This window comes from Rattus norvegicus, chromosome 17 (genome assembly GCF_036323735.1).
Source record: "Rattus norvegicus strain BN/NHsdMcwi chromosome 17, GRCr8, whole genome shotgun sequence".
In the NCBI taxonomy this organism is placed as follows: Eukaryota; Metazoa; Chordata; class Mammalia; order Rodentia; family Muridae; genus Rattus; species Rattus norvegicus.
In genome coordinates, this window is record NC_086035.1 from 22,796,005 (window position 1) to 22,813,664 (window position 17,660).

The following is a 17,660-nucleotide window of genomic DNA, read 5'->3' on the forward strand; positions in this document are numbered from 1 at the left end:
AATCACTGATGTTTCCTTTTCTTGTTTCTATAAGATTTGACCCATTGCTTACAAAAAAAAAAGTGTTATCTAAAAGTCATTAATCCTGACATCACTTTTCAAGAGGTATTCAAGATGATTCAAGTGGTAGTATCAAAATCTCATACATTCATGTGGAATGTGGTTTAAAAATCTTTACTATTTAAAATCATACAAAGGAGGGTGGGAAAATATCTACAATATTTGTCACCAACCCAATGGCTATCAGACCATATATGGTTTAGTTCTATGTGATACATTCCAAATTCTTATTAAACGATGATATTGGTTTTAGTGGGTTTTGTTAAAAAATTTTTTTTGTTTTAACCAGAGGATGCCAGAAATACGAAATGATCTCCTCCGCACAGCTCTGAGTAGTGGGGGGAGGCTGCCCAGCTTGCTCTGTCTCACCTGGAACATGGCTCAACCCTTTACTGAGTGAAGAGACAAAGACCTGCCTGCTAGTCACTTAGTGCTTGTCCTGGTAACAGGACATACAGAGCATCGAGTACTGCAGGCTGCTGTGTCAGCAGCTGTAGTGTCTAAGGTCTGGAAGTATGGCCTCACTTATCTCAGCCCTGGGCTTTGCAGACATCACTGTGCCGCAGTGCCGAAAATACCCGAGATCTACGCCACATAATTCTCATCACTACAGTGTATTTCTGTATCTGTTCTAGTCCATGCATTACTGTTGCTAACTCTTTACTGTGTCCAATAGAAAGCACCATGCTGTACTAGCTAAAGTTGCAGGCATTCACTGGATTCTCGGGAGGCATTAGGCATGGACAAGGAGCCAACTCGGTTTTTAAAAAAACAGAAGAAAATACAGAAATATGCAATAAATATTTTTATCAGACTTCCCAAGCATTTTTTCAATATTATTCTTTCTACACGTCAAAAATATATTCTTACAAAAATAAATCCTTACAGAAAACAAAGTTTTATAGGAACTATGCACCAAAATATTAGAGGGTGATTTCTAGGGAATAGAAAAGGGTAGAATGTTTGTCATAGATATGTGTTGCTTTTATAATTAAGGAAGTCAAGGATAAAACATGCACATACATTTCTTTTTCATTTTCAAGGTCCTACTACTATGCTATAAAATAAACAACATTAATTCATCGAGTCCCACTCAGGGCCCATGTTACAATGAGTGGTTTCTGGATAAGCACTTGGGACCTCTGGGTGCCTCAGAAAATGGAGAAACAGAAAAGACAAGGAACTGGATGACCAGAAGAGGTTACTAAAGAGCAAATGTTTAATCAAATGCTGACTTCCTGCAAAGTCCAGCCAGGCTGGTTTCTGCTTTACCCTGAAAATTATTGCTCTATAAAACCAAGAGTAGGTCTAACTTTACATGGATGACTTCCCCTAACTTAGCAAAGAACTGAAATTTAGGACAATCAACAGCCCAGATCTAAGGTAAGGCAGTGCCTGCAAGGAAACAGGGAAGACTATGTCACTAGAGACAGAGGTAACAGAATACTGGTCAGGGGATTTCGTTGAACATGGCTGACAGAACCTAAACTGTTTGCAACCGGGTATCTGTGGCATGACTGTGACGGCTGTGGGCTCTGCAGGTACCTACACCTGAAGCCCATCTAGGTGCTCAGTGATGAGTGCTAAATGTTCACTGTGGTCCAGATCTGGGAGAGGAGCAGCAGCTTCATAGGAGCAGCAAAGAATTCCACTTGGACCTGTCTCCCTCTCTCAACTGTAGAAACAAAGTCTGATCTATCAAGGTGAAGGTGACAAGCACTGAGGATCTCAGATGCAGGTGACATTCACTGCAGTGGGGAAAAGAACAGGAAAACACAGAACTTGCCTCCTTGTAGAAAGAACAGAACTATGACTGGACCTGGGGAAGGGTGGGGAACATGAACAATGAGAGCTCAGGAAGCCAAGAACACTGTGCACAAGAGCCCAGTGACAACAGAAGTGCACGTTTTTTTGTTTTTGTTTTTTTTTTTTTCACACTCAGTGCCAAGCTAAGGAACTTTGAAAGACAGTTCCCAGGACAGGGAAAGGCAAGGAGGCCCAGAGCAGAGACTTTCTAAATCACAGCCCCGAAGGAGGACCTGCAACTGAAAAACTCAACAGCTCCCACCTAGAGCAACAGGTATCTTTAGAGGAACGTAAAACCTCTGTGCATTGAGGACAGAGTTAGTCCTGTGCAATCTTGTGCCTGCTTCACATCAATGGCACAGCCAGAAGGGTATGTCCATTCCAAGCACCAAAATGACGTACACAACTTCACCATGTAATGAAAGATATCCAACCTTGACCATAAAATGACAAGGAACACAGAAAAGCAACCTCCAAACAAACTCTCTAGAGACAAAGCCACCTTTAGCACTAGTCGGATAGATGTGACGCTGACTTATAAACTGACAAGAGAACTTAAAATGATGAGGATTCAAACATCTAAAGCTTTAATGGGAAAAGATGGATAACATCCAATGTCTGATGGGAGTTTCATAGAGAGAAACTATAGCATGAGTAAAAACAGTACATACCACTAATCCCCATCAATTACAAGGTCTGAAAGCAGCCTGGCAAACACAAGAGAGCCCTAACTCACACAAAACAAAAGGATATAGCTCGGCGGCAGTGTCTGCCTAGCAAGCAAGCATGAAAGGAACTGGATTCAATCCTCAGTACCATTAAAGAAAATTGAAAAGTAAAACTAAAAACAAGATGGTAAACCTGAAAAATACCGCAATAACACAGGTAAGCAAACTGACATACTCAAAGTCTACGCCCACTGAAAATAACTCTCCAAGACAGGAGAAATGCAAAATTTCTACCAGTGCTGGACAATGATGAGTGATGGCAAAGACGTGGCTGTTCCTTCCAAAACCAAAACTGAACTTACTATATGACTTCTAGGTCTCAAACTCCAGCTTGCAGTCACATGAATGTGTTTGTAGTATAATCTCCCCAAACTGGAAGCAATTCAGGTAATTTTTAATAGGCTGGTGAGTAATACCATGCAGCTGTGGCTTTAATAAAATACTTTAATGATAGCGAACCACTGACCGTGCTGTGGACCTTCATGTCTCATTAAATGGCAGAGGTAAGACCCACGAAACCCACATAATTTAAGATTTATTTTTAATTTTGTATATATGTATACACACACAGGATAGTGCCTACGTGCAGGTCAGACACTTTGGGTCCCAGTGGAGCTGGAATTCCAGGTAGTTGTGAGGCCCCAAACCCACATGAGTGCTGGAAACTGAACTTGGGTCGTTTGACAGCGCAGCAAGGGCTCTTAATTACTCTGCCATCCCTCCAGACCCTGAGAGTACATATTTTGTGCTACTTTCCCCACAACATTCTGAAAAGGAAGCTAGGTGAGTAGTTGCAATGAGTTCGATGAAGTGGTCTACGGGATCTGCAGGTGATAGAACTGGGCATATGTCACATATATAATTTGCTACAATTCAGAGTACTACACAGTGGAAGATGGATTACATATAATCATTTATCAATCAAACAGGATCTGGAGTGGACTCAATACAGAATGCAAGGAGACAACTCCATAACCACAGGAAGGAGATGGGAAGGAGGGTCCTGATGAGTAAACCCAAGCCAAGCCCAAGCCCTGACTGTCTACTTGAAGCCTGATTGCTGGGAGCAGTACACACTCTGAACCGTGTTTGCAAGTCTGTCTCACTGGGCGTGGGTGAAGACCTCTGAAACTACTCATGCTAGAGATGAACCAATGTGGCCAACTGTAGATGAGGCCACTTAAAGAGGTAGCCTTGGCTTCTCATTGTGCAGAGACAGTCAAAATGAAGGAAACAGAAAAAGGGTAAATATGGGGCAGAATAAAACAGGAACTTTCAGTATGTATGAAAATCGTGTGCATGTTTGTATTTGTAGGTATGGTTATGTAGTGCTAGCATGCCTAAATTCAACCTAATGATTGATGCATGAAGAAGTGGCAGTGAAGAGCAATGAGCACACCAGCCAGCAGCCATGTTGTCTTGGTTTCTAAGTTCTATTCTCTAGTAAATAGGACCAGGAGCTTTTAGAGAAATGCAAGACTCTGGGGCTAGATCCCAAAGAAAGGAACTGCTTAGGAAAGATGACTGGATTGGATCAGCCGGAAGGGCTCTTACTGTCTATAGCCGATGCTGGAACCTGAGCAAGACATCGATTAACCACGGGACCTGGGATGCCCTTTGGGATAAAGTGCATTCCGAGTCCACAGATGCAAGGGGAAGAATAGAGAAAGTAACTCCGTAGGAAAGTTCAGTCAATGAAGCGCCATGCTGATACCACTGATAAGACCTGCATTCAATAAACAGGTTATGCATGGTCCAACATATTTAATATTTATGAGGGAAGAACAGTTAAACTTGCAGTACAGAGTCCTATAGGTATCACCTGAGCACAGGGATAGGGGCCAGTATGACATGTGTCCCCTGACTGCAAACATTACCCGTATCTCCTTCCAAATACTGTACAACCTCAATCTAACTTGAACATACACTCTGAGAGCCAAACTGAAAACTGTTCTTCAAGGTAAACAATACTCATTGTCAAGGTTCAAAAAGAAGCTACAATAGACATATTCCAGGACACAGAAAAGTGATAGCATAACATGATATGGGACCCTGGGACAGACAAAGGATATACCAGAGGTCCTGTGTAACATGAATGAGGGCTGATATCCAGTAACTGCTGAGGTAAACTCTAGCATCCATATATGCTCTATGGACATGTGAGGTTACCACACAAGGGGAAACTGGTCAAAGAGTATTCAGGAACTCTCCATGCTACAAGTTTGTCCATAAGATAGAAAATATATTTTTAAAAAACTGTCAGTACTCTCGGTCTTAATTTTTAACTCATAAACCTGATAACATACTCTTCTATAAAAAAGACTGATAGGACTTCACATCACAGCGAGACTGGTAAGCATTTCCCACTGTTAATAGGAGTCAACTCTTGAAATGAATCCTACCTCTTCTGTAAGCACTGGAATCTACAGGCACTGGAAGTCATGGTGTGCATCCTAACTAGGTGCATGCTTTACATGTATTCATTTACATTCACTATCCAATGGTGTTCTTCCTACTTCTTGCATTTCTTACCCAATTGTACATCTGAATGCAAAATGGCTCTACTCTTGTTCCAGCCATCTACACTAGTAAAGACTCTAGCTTAGCAGTATATATAAGCCAACACCACCTGGTCATAATTAAAACAAGCACTAATTAAAGGTTACGGCAAGTGAAAAATGCAGTTAATGAGTTTTAGTGTTGTACAGAGTCGAGATTCAATGCACACTGTCTGTGCTAAACACTTCCATTCAGCCATATTTAAAACTGACTACAGGATGATCTGAAAGGTCAACAATAGATTATAGTCATTAAGCTAGCTCATTAAAGATACACATGAGTTCCTTGTTTAAAGGCAGAGACATTAAAAGCTTCATATAATTATTTGATTATGCATAGCGGGCTATATGAAACATAGCCTCCAAGGAGAGTGTAAACTAATAATTGAACTTCATTTCTTAATAACACTTTATCTCTCTAAAAAAGTTTAAGAGTGAGTTGTCAGGGTTAGTTGTTAACCAGAGCTCTGGACTTTCTTCCTCGACAGAGCCACTGGCCTGAGTGTTGAGGGAAGCCAAGGAGAGGCTGCCATTTTTTTCTTTCAGTTCCCTCTTAGGGTCTGGAGAGAATGGTGGTTCTTTTTCTGAATTGGTGTCTGCAATTTCTCAAAGAGAAAGGACACTGTCAAAGTTCTGGAAATCTACACATGAATAGTGGATTACCATCCATTTGTCAAGCCAGTCCAGTATTTTGGAACGAAAGAAAATGGTAAGGTGGGTGATATCCACTACTAGAAGACACAGTCTCCTGGAGACCTGTGAAAAGGGCTCTGAGAACTCTAGATAGCAGACCACAGCAATCATTCTGTCTACATCAGGCTTGGCTGGAATTGGGGTTACTTCCAGGATATGGGCAGCTACACCACCAAGAAGAGTCACCCCAACTCCAGCAACTGTTAGCCTCTCAGACATCCCTGCTGGGGCTAGGGCCTTTTACATGGCATCTGAACCTTGACAGTGGGTCTAATCTTGTCTCACACGATTGATTTCCAGGTCACACCCTGAAAGCAGTTATTTTCACATCAGGATTGTTAAACAGCCTGGGCAGCTCTGCTTCCCTGAGATTTATGCTAGTGAAGAGGCCAGCTTCCAGAGAAGCCTGCTGCCACTCAATCAGGATTTGTCCCCAGAGAAATGCCTGGCTGGTTTTTGGTTGGTTTGTTTTTTGTTGTTGTTCTTGTTGTGGTTTTGGGTTTTTTTTAACTAAAAATGTTTTTAAAGATTTATTTTTATGTGCATAAACATTCTGTCTGCACTATGTATGTATACTGCGTACACAGGAATTAATGGAGGCTAGAAGAGGCTTCAGTATTCCCCTGAAACTGTATTCACAGATGGTTGTGAGTCACCATGTGGGTGCTGGGAGTCAAAGGTGGGTCCTCGGCAGGAGCGGTTGGTATCCTGAATTGCTGAGAATCTTTCTAGCCTTGTCTGTGGCTTTTAGCAATATTGTCAAAGAGGATGACACAGGCTCAACCACTTCTCTAAAATCTCACGGAGGATGAATTTATGAAATTGCTTGTGCTATTCATCTAACCCAGTAACTATGACACACCCTCTGTGCCTTGGTTACCTGATCTGGCAACTCTGGTCACTACCACATTTGGCTCACTGCCTATTCTTGTAAAGAAAATTTTGTGGGGACACAGCCAGTCTTGTTTATACAGTGCGGTATAACTGGAGTTTGCTAACAGTGACAAATAACAGAGACACACGGCCTAGCATGCCTGAAATCCTTATTACCCAGCACTTTTCAGAAAAAGGTTGCTGGCGTCAGGGTGTTTGTATCATATTACCAAATCAAAACAAAATCACCATGATATGACAGTTAATAGGTACCACACCTTACAAAGGAAGTTGGGGCTTAGATGGCTGGAATGCTTCCATGCCAGCATGTGACTCCTAGCTCCCGCCACCATTCCCAGATGATACACTCCTTCTTACCGTATTGTAGCTTTAGTATTTTTGGGGTGTAGAACATAGGCTAATACCCCAGGAAGATAAATGCTACGGCTTATCTGCCGTAGTCATTAGAGGCTATAGAGAAGACATAGACATCCACATTTGCTTAACAAATTCATAAATAAATGGCTCTTAAAAGCTCATGTAATTTCTTCTCCCCAGACACAATCCTCATTCATTGTAAATGTTTCTAACACACGACACAATGACACAATTTTTAGATTACAAAAATTATTCGGTTTTGCATGTGCAATTTAACTCAAGAGGGTAAGGGAATCTTTTAATGTAGCAATCTTTTTTTTCTCCAAAATGAATGCTCACACAAGCTTATAACAAAGACTTTCCCGAACGTTTACTTGGGAACTGACCTTCTTCCCAAGGCTGCCTGGATGAGCCATAACCTGCCCCATGGCTGCCAGACACTGACACCTACTGGATGAGCTGGAGCCACAAAGACAGCAACAGCCGGAAAGACGAGGCTCCGCCCCATCTCTTTTGTTATTGCTGCTGCTCTGGTTTTGTTTTCCTCCTGGTTAGGAAGTACTAGGTTGAAAACCAAACAACAGCAACCAGGGAAACATTTCTGTAAAGCTTGTGAATAGTGGTTCTATTTAAAGTATGAAAACAACCTACATGAGCACAGTGGGCCAGAGCTGCAGACCTGTTGGCTTTCGGCAATACACCGGAAGGCTGCCGCGGCTCTGTTGTTTGTAAATAATTGCTAGTAATGCTGCATTAAGGATACATCTTAAGGGCTACTATGGTTTCTTATTCTACAAAGATACTTAAAAGCAATGGATGTTTGGGTAAGAATTCTGGTGCTGGCAGTCTACTTGGCTCATTAAAAGGAAAATGTTGCTAGTACTTTTATAAAATTCACTAAATGTTTCTAAGGGTAAACATGACACAGGCTTGCAAACCTGTGGTCTGAATCATTATGTCATACGTGTAGGTCAGTACTTAAAATTCCACTGAAAAGCATGCTTCTCCCTGCACTAGCCCTGCGAAGCTGCTGTCCCTGGGCTGGCCGTGAGGACACACATTAACATTCCTTGTGTTGAAGTCTAGCACTCTGTTGATGAAAACATTCTTTGGATCAAAGGCTGAACAGCAAATTGCTGGTGGCACCATTTTTGACACCAAGGTGCAAACGAAGACATATTACTTAATACCCTTAAAACACGAGGGCAAAATTCCTGAGGCTGTATAATTTTATGTGGCAAGAATATGGGAATGCACAGTATGAGTCTGAAGACCCAACTTTTCATGAGTATATACTATAATTATACATTATACATTGCTAATTTTAAAGCTAAGTGGGAACAACTTCTAAATTGCAAATGTCCAAATTATAATGGCTGTGTACAAAATTGTATATTCAACTCTGTTTGACTCGCCAGCCTTGAGCCAGCTCCACTGAGGATGACATCATGAATTCATGGGCTGGAGAAAGAGAGGAGAAAGCCACAAAGCCCATTTTTGCTAGGGCTGGTGGAGACTCACAAAGCTCAAGGATCTGTAGCCACCTTGGCCCAAGTTTATTTTATTTTTTAAAATTATTTATTTTTATGTACATGAGTACACTGTAGCTGTTTTCAGACACACCAGAAAAGAGCATCGGATCCTATTACAGATGGTTTTGAGTTCCCAGATGCTGAGAATTGAACTCAGAACCTCTGGAAGAGCAGTCAGTGCTCTTGACCACTGAGCCATCTCTCCAACCCTGCCCTGAGTTTATTTGACCTTCACTGGACACATTCTGTCAGTGGAGAATGTGCCTAAGAAGAACCGTGGAAGACATCTCAGGCAGTGCGGCTGCTCGGTAGGAAGCAGCTGTGAGATTAGAGATAATGCCTTGAAATCACAGAAGCCAGTGAAGATGAGCGGGAATAGATGCAGAGAAAACCTTCAGTGAGAACCACACATGGGCTGCAGAGCTCGTGCTGCTCTTGTAGGGGACCAGAGTTCAGTCTGCAGCACCCATGTCAGGCAGCTCGCCTCTAACTCACGCTCAGACAAACATGCACATACATAATCAAGAACAATAAAAATCTTCACAACAGAACAATGCAACTGTGAAGGAATAACTAAATGACAGCATATTTAAAAGTTTTATGCTCTCCCACAAAGCAGTGCAACTGACCAAGAGATCATCAAATGGTGACAGCGTTTAAACAATGAGGAACAGCCCACCAGACTTCCCGGAGACTGCAGTTACATTTGAGTGCTTAGCATGTCCTTGTTTAATGAAGAAACGCTCAGACATTTTTTAGTAATGATTATTTATGACCAGGACCCTAAATGTGTCTTTTAATAGTAAAGGCATTGAGGCTTCTGGAAGACTCTAATCTTCTGAATTATGTCCTTCTGTTTGTTTTTAAAGACTGTAAGAATCAGGGACTAAAAAATGGAGGAACACTTTCATGTATCCTCCCAGCATTCATGTTTAAGTCTGTGACTCTCAGGGATGTGCACCAAATGTAACAGGTCTTCTTCTTCATTCTCTTTTTGATGTGTGTATATAGGATGCACATGTGTGTGGGGTCTGCTTTCCTGCCAGGGGCCAGTGTTGGTTTTCTTCCTGGACTGCTGACAGCTGAAGGTGATGCCTATTACTCCACGGGCTGGCCAGGGAGCCCCTAGGATTACAGGCATGCATTGCCTTTTGGGTAGGTTCTGGGGACTGAGTCAACTCCTCAGCCACCTACCAGTCCTTCTTGAAGAACTGTCGAACCCCATGATTGTCATAACTACCAGTCTGTTGGTATCTCTTAGTAAAACCTTGAGAAAAACTCTTTTGTTTAGGGATTTTAAATGTTTATTTTACTGAGATAGGCTATCCCTATTGTCCAGACTGGCCCGAAAATTTCCGGGTTCAAGAGATCTGCCTCCCTGGAGCCTGCCAAGTAGCTGGGACTAAAGTATGCTACCATACTCAAGATGATGATGTCATCATTTTCCAGTTTCTCCAGACATGTTTCCTGATACTGGTTCCTTGGCTCACTCCATTGGCTACTTTTGTATTTACTGCATTTACACAGTGGATAGCTGCAATCTGTTACTGGGATTAAATGACAAACTTCACCTGTGCCAAGGCAAAAACCCAAGAGTTGAAGGAAGTCACTGGGTTACTTCTGATTTCCAGTTTTCACTGAGCTAATCTGAGGTCTCACAGTAGGCACCGGTCTAAGGCAGGACAGAGGCCTCTGAGGGCTGAAGGTAGATTGACAGTACAGCGTTGGCCTAGCCTATCTATGTGAAGGCCCGAGTTCCATATCTGATACTGGAGTGTTGAAAGACACCAGAACCATAGGCCTGGGAGAAGCGAGAGGATGCATGGTAGTGACCAGTGGCACCTGTGTGGGCTTTCTGACATATTCATTTCTCTGCACTGCACAGGGCAGGTGTGAGCACTTCTCTCCCCCAGGAGCTCTTGGTCTCATGGCTAAGATGCCAGGGGCGAATCCAGATGAGGCTAAATGGCAAGGACGCCTAGGCTGGCCCAGAAAGAAGGTAGGGCCGAATTATCTTTCCACAGCTTTATTGGAAAATGTCTTAGTATGCGGCTGGAGAACTTAAGCCTTCTAGACAAGGGCTCTTTGGGACAAAGAGACCCAAACCGGAGGAAAGAAGAGAGCTTAGGAAGGTTAGAGGATGATGGCCACCAGGCAGGCTGGGCCACACCAGGGAAGGGATGCAGACAGAATGCTGTGAAGGGACTCAGACAGGGAAACAAGAATTTGAGATTTCTATTTGATTTGACATTCATGTGGTCTTTGACCTCCTCCATGCTGGGGCTTCATTAAGTGATGAGCCTAAGGAACCACGTATGGTTATGATTACATGTTGTTTCTGTTATAATGTTGGTTTTGGTTTGCTTTTGTTTATTTTATGTCAACTGAAGTCTTTACATTCTCTTCAGGCCCATGTATCCTACATATATGCTTAAATCCTGCATAATTTTATTTTCCCCAATGCTCTAAAATGTGGAGGCGAAGATCACTTGGCTCATTATCTATGACCCTGGGGTTTTCATTGCTGAGGGCAGTGACGATGCCGATAGCTAGTATTGCTGACGTAGTTTAACACTGCCCTGACTGCAGTTTTATGTGTGGATTCATAAATGCATAAAGACAAATTTGGAATCTTGTTTTTTATTAAATTAGGGAGCACTCATGAACTATGGGAAAGGGCCAAACCCTGCCTTGATCAGCTTTAAATGTCCCAATGTTGCCTAAAGGACAAAGTTTCTTAGTAGGGGTTACTGTGAAAATGGAAATAATCTTTATCAATTTGGAGAAATTATTATCATAGATGAGGATATGTAATGGTCAGAGACCTCAAACTTCTTGTAGTTTGATCCTGTGGTCAAAACCAAACAAATTAGTAAACCTATTATTGACCTGGAGTGGTAACAAATGTTACAGTGAATGGCATTAAGTTGTCTATTACAATGATCATTCGATTGCAATCTTCCAGCATTAATTGTTAGGGAGTTCCTGTTAGATCGTATGGTGGTTCCCCCTCATCACCAATTCGGTCACCAACTGTCTCCCGCCTCCTGCTGCTGGGCAGTGAATGTATCTTCTACTTGTCAGGAAAGGGACAGACAGACAGACAGACAGACAGACAGACAGACACACACACACACACACACACACACCAATACACCGCCACACATGTGCACATGGCGGTGTGGGCAAACAGGGAGCATAGTCAGACAGGAGAGAAAGGATGAGCAGGGCTGGTGGCAGGAGGGGGAGGCTTTCTAACTCTACCCGCTAAGAAGGTCCTCTAAGTACAGAAACACAGCCATGGGGTGAGTGATAAGCCTAAGTATCCAAGGGACTCAGAACCACGTAAGACTGCGGGAGGAGTGCAGAGGCCTTGGGACAGGAACCTGCTGGCTCTGGGCAGTCAACAGCCAGGTCTGTGTGGTTGAGGCTGTGGGAGGGAGGGAGGAGGGCCAGGGGCCAAGCCTCAGACATTCAGCAGTAGGAAATATTCGGCAAGACAAAATACGGCATTTTTGTCTTGTGGAAAACAGTTGGTGTAAGGCTGAACCAAACACCACTCAAGAGCTAGTAAAAGCCAAAGGAGCCCAGGACAAGGTAGCAGATTAGAATACTAGGAATTTGAGGGTGTTTGTGTCTCTCCCACCACACGTTTCTGTGTGTACCACCTGTGTGTGGATGCCCATGGATGCCAGGACAGAGTCAGATCCCCTGAGGCTGGAGTTGCAGGCAGTTGTGAGCCAGCAAAGGTGGGTGCAGGGACTAAACGCCGGTCCTCTGGAAGGGCAGCAAGTGCTTGGAGTTGCTGAGCTGCCTCTCCAACCCTCTGAAGCCATTGTGAAGGAAGCAGCAAAGGGTTTTATTGAGATAATAGAGGCAAAATGGGGGAAAAGATAGAAATCAAGACAACTTTAAGGTCTGTGTCGGAACAGCTGAGAGGAGACAGGGAGGAAGTGCGCCTCCCAGGAGAAGGGCAACCTGGACCTATGGGGTACACCACACCTGAGTCATATCTACCTGACATCCAAGTAGAGACAGTGTGCAGGGAATGGGCAGAAGACTGTGGGACTGAGTAATGGCAGGGGATGAGAAGGTCAGAGGCTTCAGCCCTGAGGAACACGCAGAGGCTAGAGAAACAGAGGAAGCAGCCAGGAAGAGGACATCCAGCACATTCTAGGCTATTGGGAGGTTGAAAATTGGCACAGCCTCCAGACAAACAGGCCAACCTTGAAGGTTTCTGCGTCCGGCTCACTGAACATTTAGAAACCCGAGAAGCAGAATCTCAATCTATAGAGCCAGAGAGATTTTACAGTAGGCCAGAGAGCTTCCTACACAGCATGGATCTATGTGCAGATCCCATATAAAAAGCCAGGTGTGGTGAGCTTTCTTGCCAACTTGACACGAACTAGGGTCGTCCTGGAATAAGGAACCTCGATCCTGAGAAAAGACTTCTATCAGATTAGGCTCCAGGCAGTCCTGGGGCATTTTCTTGATTAATGATTGATGTGGGAGAGTTCCGCCGTGTGGGTGCCCACCCCTGGGCAAGTGGTTCACTGTTGTGTTAAGAAAACAGGCTGAACAAGCCACGGGCAAGCCAGTAACATTCCTCCAGTCTCTGCTCAGTCCACTGTCCAGCTGCCCTCCTGAGCCCCTGTCTTGAGTTTCACGGGGCAGACGGAAGCTGTAGATCTGAGATAAACCATTTCATCCCCAAGTTGCTTTTGGTCAGTTTTTCTCACGGCAATATAAAACTAGGACAACTAGGCAGGCATGCACCTCTAACCTTTATGTCACCAGGAGAGTGGGCCAGAGACAGGAGGATGGCTAGGACTTGTTGGATGCCAGGGTAGCTCCAGATTCAATGAGATCCCAACTCAAGGGAAAAGGGCAGAGTGCAACAGAATGACACACACTACTTCCTCCTCTCCTCTTCTACAGGTGCACATATGTGCGCATACACCACACCTAACTTGTACCTACACACATACAGATCCCACTCGTAATTATCATCGTCTTATCGGAGTGAAAGTTCTGTAGAAAGAATAATGAGATCATTAAGAAAACACACAACTAGCCGGGCAGTGGTGGCACTTGAAAGGCAGAGACAGGTACCTCTCTGAGTTTGAGGCCAGCCTGGTCTACAGAGTGAGTTCCAGGACAGCCAGGGCTACACAGAGAAATCCTGTCTTTTAAAAAAGGAGGAGGAGGAAGAAGAGGAGGAGGAGGAGTAGGAAGAAGAGGAGGAGGAAGAAGAGGAGGAGGAAGAAGAGGAGGAGGAAGAGGAGGAGGAAGGAAGGGGTAGTGGAGGAGAAAGAGGAGGAGGCAGAGAAGGTAAAAGAAAAAAGAAAGGAAAGGAAAGAGAAGAGAAAAGAAAAGAAAAGAAAAGAAAAGAAAAGAAAAGAAAAGAAGAGAAAAGAAAAGGACAACACACAACTATTATCAGTGCAATTGGGCCAACATGTAAATCCAGACGATGATATACTACAGAGGTGAGGGGAATGGCAGGTCCCTTTTGGAAAATGATACTGTAGGAATAGATACTATGCTATGTATCTGTATATAAAGTACTATTTTCCTCCACATTAAAATCATCAATATGAAGAAAACCACATCTCAGGTATAGCCTGCATATTAAATGACTTGAAGGGAAAGTCTCCTGTCGGTGATGGGGAGTGGAAAGAGGCTGGAATGAATCAAAGGAGCATGCGGTGCTTCCTAACCTTCGCTGACAAGGCTGAGGGAGATGTGAGGAGATACAGTTCACCTTAGCCGTGAGCACAGAGCATTTAAAATATTTATAATCACCCACTCACTTCTTGATTGACAACTGCCTGCTGTATTTATACCTACACTGCAGGTCTCTAACAAAGCAAAAGGGGGGACTGTATTTTGCTGGTGCAGGGATGGACACGTGTAGGCCTTGCACACGACACAGTACTCTGGATTTAGCGCTTGTGCACTATGCTTTACAAAGCACACTTCCCATGAATACAGCAATCTAAGAGCATCAACTGAACGGGCCCGCCCGGTAAAAGGTGCCTGTTTTATTAACCGGGAACCAGGCTGGAAACTCACTTAGAACTAAGGGCAGCTTTGGAAGTAGAGGAACTATACAAAGGGAACAGGGAGAACTGAGTGGGCTGCCAATCAGCCCACCTAGGAATTCACAGAGCTGGACTTCTCTGCAGATTTAGGATGTGAGTGTCTGCTTCCCGCGGGATCCACTGTAATCTGAACATGTTATCTACTTCCCCAAGGCTCGCCTCGAAGGGAAACATGGCCATGTGCATGGTGGCAGTGTGGCCTGCTTAACCTTCGCTCGTAGCTTCTCCTGCCTGGTGGTGGGGACTACCCTCTCCCATCCATACACAGTCTTCCTAGCTCTTTATGTTGGAATAGCTCGTACTCCCTGTGACTAGGCCACTGTCCTTACACATTTAGAAATCAATTCAGGATGATTCATTGAGTGTATTACTGGTTGAAAAGCTAGATTAAATGAATTGATAAATTCTTGAGTTAAAAACCGAAAATCTACAAAAATATACTTCTATACTCTGGTCAGAATAGAGTAAAGGACTGTCTTTACCTCTAAATTGGGCATTAATAAATATACACATTTGTTAATAGTATTAAAGGAAAAAAGAAAATGATTTTTTTCAAAAACAAATGTTTTCAACAAGCATAATTTTTATCCCCGAATGCTCATTGCACTCCTTGTTCTCTTCAACGGGGAGGCTTGGGCTCAGAGACTGAACCCATCCCACGGCACACTAGGCAGGTACTCTACCACAGAGCTTCGTTCCTAGCCTGGGCCAACACCAGAAACACTGGTGCCTCCCAGACTCTGAGCTAAGGGCTTCAGAGAAGGTGACGCTGGGCAGTGGGCTCTGCTCACAGCAGCAGCTCAGCAGGGAGGGGATAAATGTGGAGTAATCTGCATCGAGGAAGACAGGTCAAAGACTTTCCCAGGAAACCCTTAAGAGCTGGGAGGTCAGAGGAGGGAAACTCTTCTGGCAAGAGCCATGCAAGGGAAGGTCAGATGGGGTTTCAGGACAGCAGTGGGCTCTGCTACATCTTACGGCAGCGATGTGAAGAGTGTAGGATGGGGTAGAGATGAGGAGGGGCTGGGGAGAGGGCTAACCGGGGGACAGGGTCCTCTCCACAGGACATACAAATGTGAGCCTGGGAGGCAATGAAAAAGGGAAGAAGGAAGGAGGAGATGGTATTTCAAGGATTCCCAAGTGATTTGCGGTTTATATTGGCAAATGAAAACCAATCCAAAATGTTGGCCAAAGAGCAGTGTGACCAGACACATACTCTGAGAATGTTAATTAAGCATTTAAGTTCTGTGTGCTGAACTCTTCCCTAGTGAGGCAAGGGAAGCAGTTAGAGGAGAACACTGACCAGGAATCTACAGGTTAAACATTCCTAAAAACAAGAATGACCCCAGTGCAACAGGGATTGACAGAAGCAAGCCAGCTGGGAAGAGGAATTTGTATTCAAAATAAATGCTAAGATGCAAACAGCATTCAGGAACCACAGAGTAAAGGCTTACCTGATTCTTCTGTGTCCTGCTCATCTATCAAGCCCACTGAGATGCCTAAATCCACACACTTCTTGCTATGTGCCTTGGACTTCATGTGTTTTGTCAGATTTCCTTAAGGGGAAAGAGTATGTATTAACCTTGTATAGTAGTGGTATTCTGCTATTTCATTTGTCAGTTCTGGAAAATTCTATTCTTACTTCAAACAAAAGGCTACACTGTGGTTAGACAATCCCAACAACTAAAACTGTGTATTAAAACCACTGGTATTTATGGTAAGTTGCAATGACCTTTGTATTAACTAATGATGGCATTCTGTTTCCAAATCTGCCTTGTCTAATTTGATTATAACTTTTTGCCCGTTGGAGGCGTACTCTCCAGTTCTTATTTCTTAAGAGCATGCCCACTCTGTCTCTTTCAGAGTGCGTCTGACCTACATTACTGGAATGTAACTGATAACTGGTTTGCTCTCATAGTAGATCACTTTCCTGTGTGTGTTCTCATTTCAATTTTTAGTTCACCTTTAGTACTACGATGTTCTAAGGATCTAATGAATCCTAAGGAGTCCAAGTTATAGAAGCATCTCTTATAAGTTTTCTGCTCGAAACCTCAACTATTTCATTAATTTCAAATGCTCGTGGAAAGGGGGGTCAGGTGGACGTCAGGATCACCTGACAGGCAGGACAATCGCAGACCCCTGGCATGATATTGCCTTGGCTCCCCTATGAGGTCCTAATGACCCCTACCTGGCTCGCTTTTGGTTTCTCCTTCACTCCGGTACCTGAGCATGTAGGGCTCTAAAGTCTGTGCCATTGATGAGATTCTGGTCGCCGTTTAGCATCGTAACCAGCACTGTGTGTGGCACAGAAGAGCTGACAAGCTCAGCACTTGCACTTTATGTGCTGAGCAAAGGTGTCTGGAGAAGCTCTGGGCTATAAGCTCTAAGCTGTTCTGTCGGCTGACATGCTCCTCTGTGTGAGTGTCACAGGTTCACGGGGCACACCTGCCTGCAGTGACCAACGATGTCATGGAGCTGCTGAGACTCCCCTGAGGACCCCAGTCACCCTGAGTAGATGAGGCTACACCCCAAAACACTGTCAACAAGAGTACACCATCTCTTTTGAGAAAACACAGATCAATATTAAATACTGAATTTGGAGGGCAGGAACAGATCAGAAATGCTGAAAATTTTGGAATCTCTGTTCCAAATGTTGGCTTGTACTAGAAGCCCAAGCACATCTGTTGGATTTACACAGCTTCAATTCCTTGATAAATGCATAGTTTGAGAAGCTGGTCACAAGTGCAGATGTCAATTCTGGTAATACCCAGTATATTCTTGTCAAACAACCAAGCAGTACCCCAAAGCCAAGTGCTTAAGAAGTCCATGTCTGAGACGCTTCTGAAGCACAGGACGGTAAGAGGCATCACTGCTGACTGCAGCCAGGTGATCCAACAGATAAGGCTTAAACGGCGGCCTGCCCGCCTGCCC

The 17,660-nt window shown here is 43.9% G+C and overlaps 1 protein-coding gene across 5 annotated transcripts in view; it reads right to left on the reverse strand.

The window, feature by feature from the left end:
- Nucleotides 1-17,660, reverse strand: part of Hivep1 (HIVEP zinc finger 1) — a 129,505-nt gene that overhangs the window by 5,150 nt on the left and 106,695 nt on the right. For all 5 annotated transcript variants that reach the window (NM_001105751.2, XM_039095309.2, XM_039095308.1 and 2 more), the window contains one exon: nt 16,184-16,285. In NM_001105751.2, the coding sequence (NP_001099221.2) occupies nt 16,184-16,285 (102 nt within the window). The remainder of the gene's footprint in view (nt 1-16,183; nt 16,286-17,660) is intronic.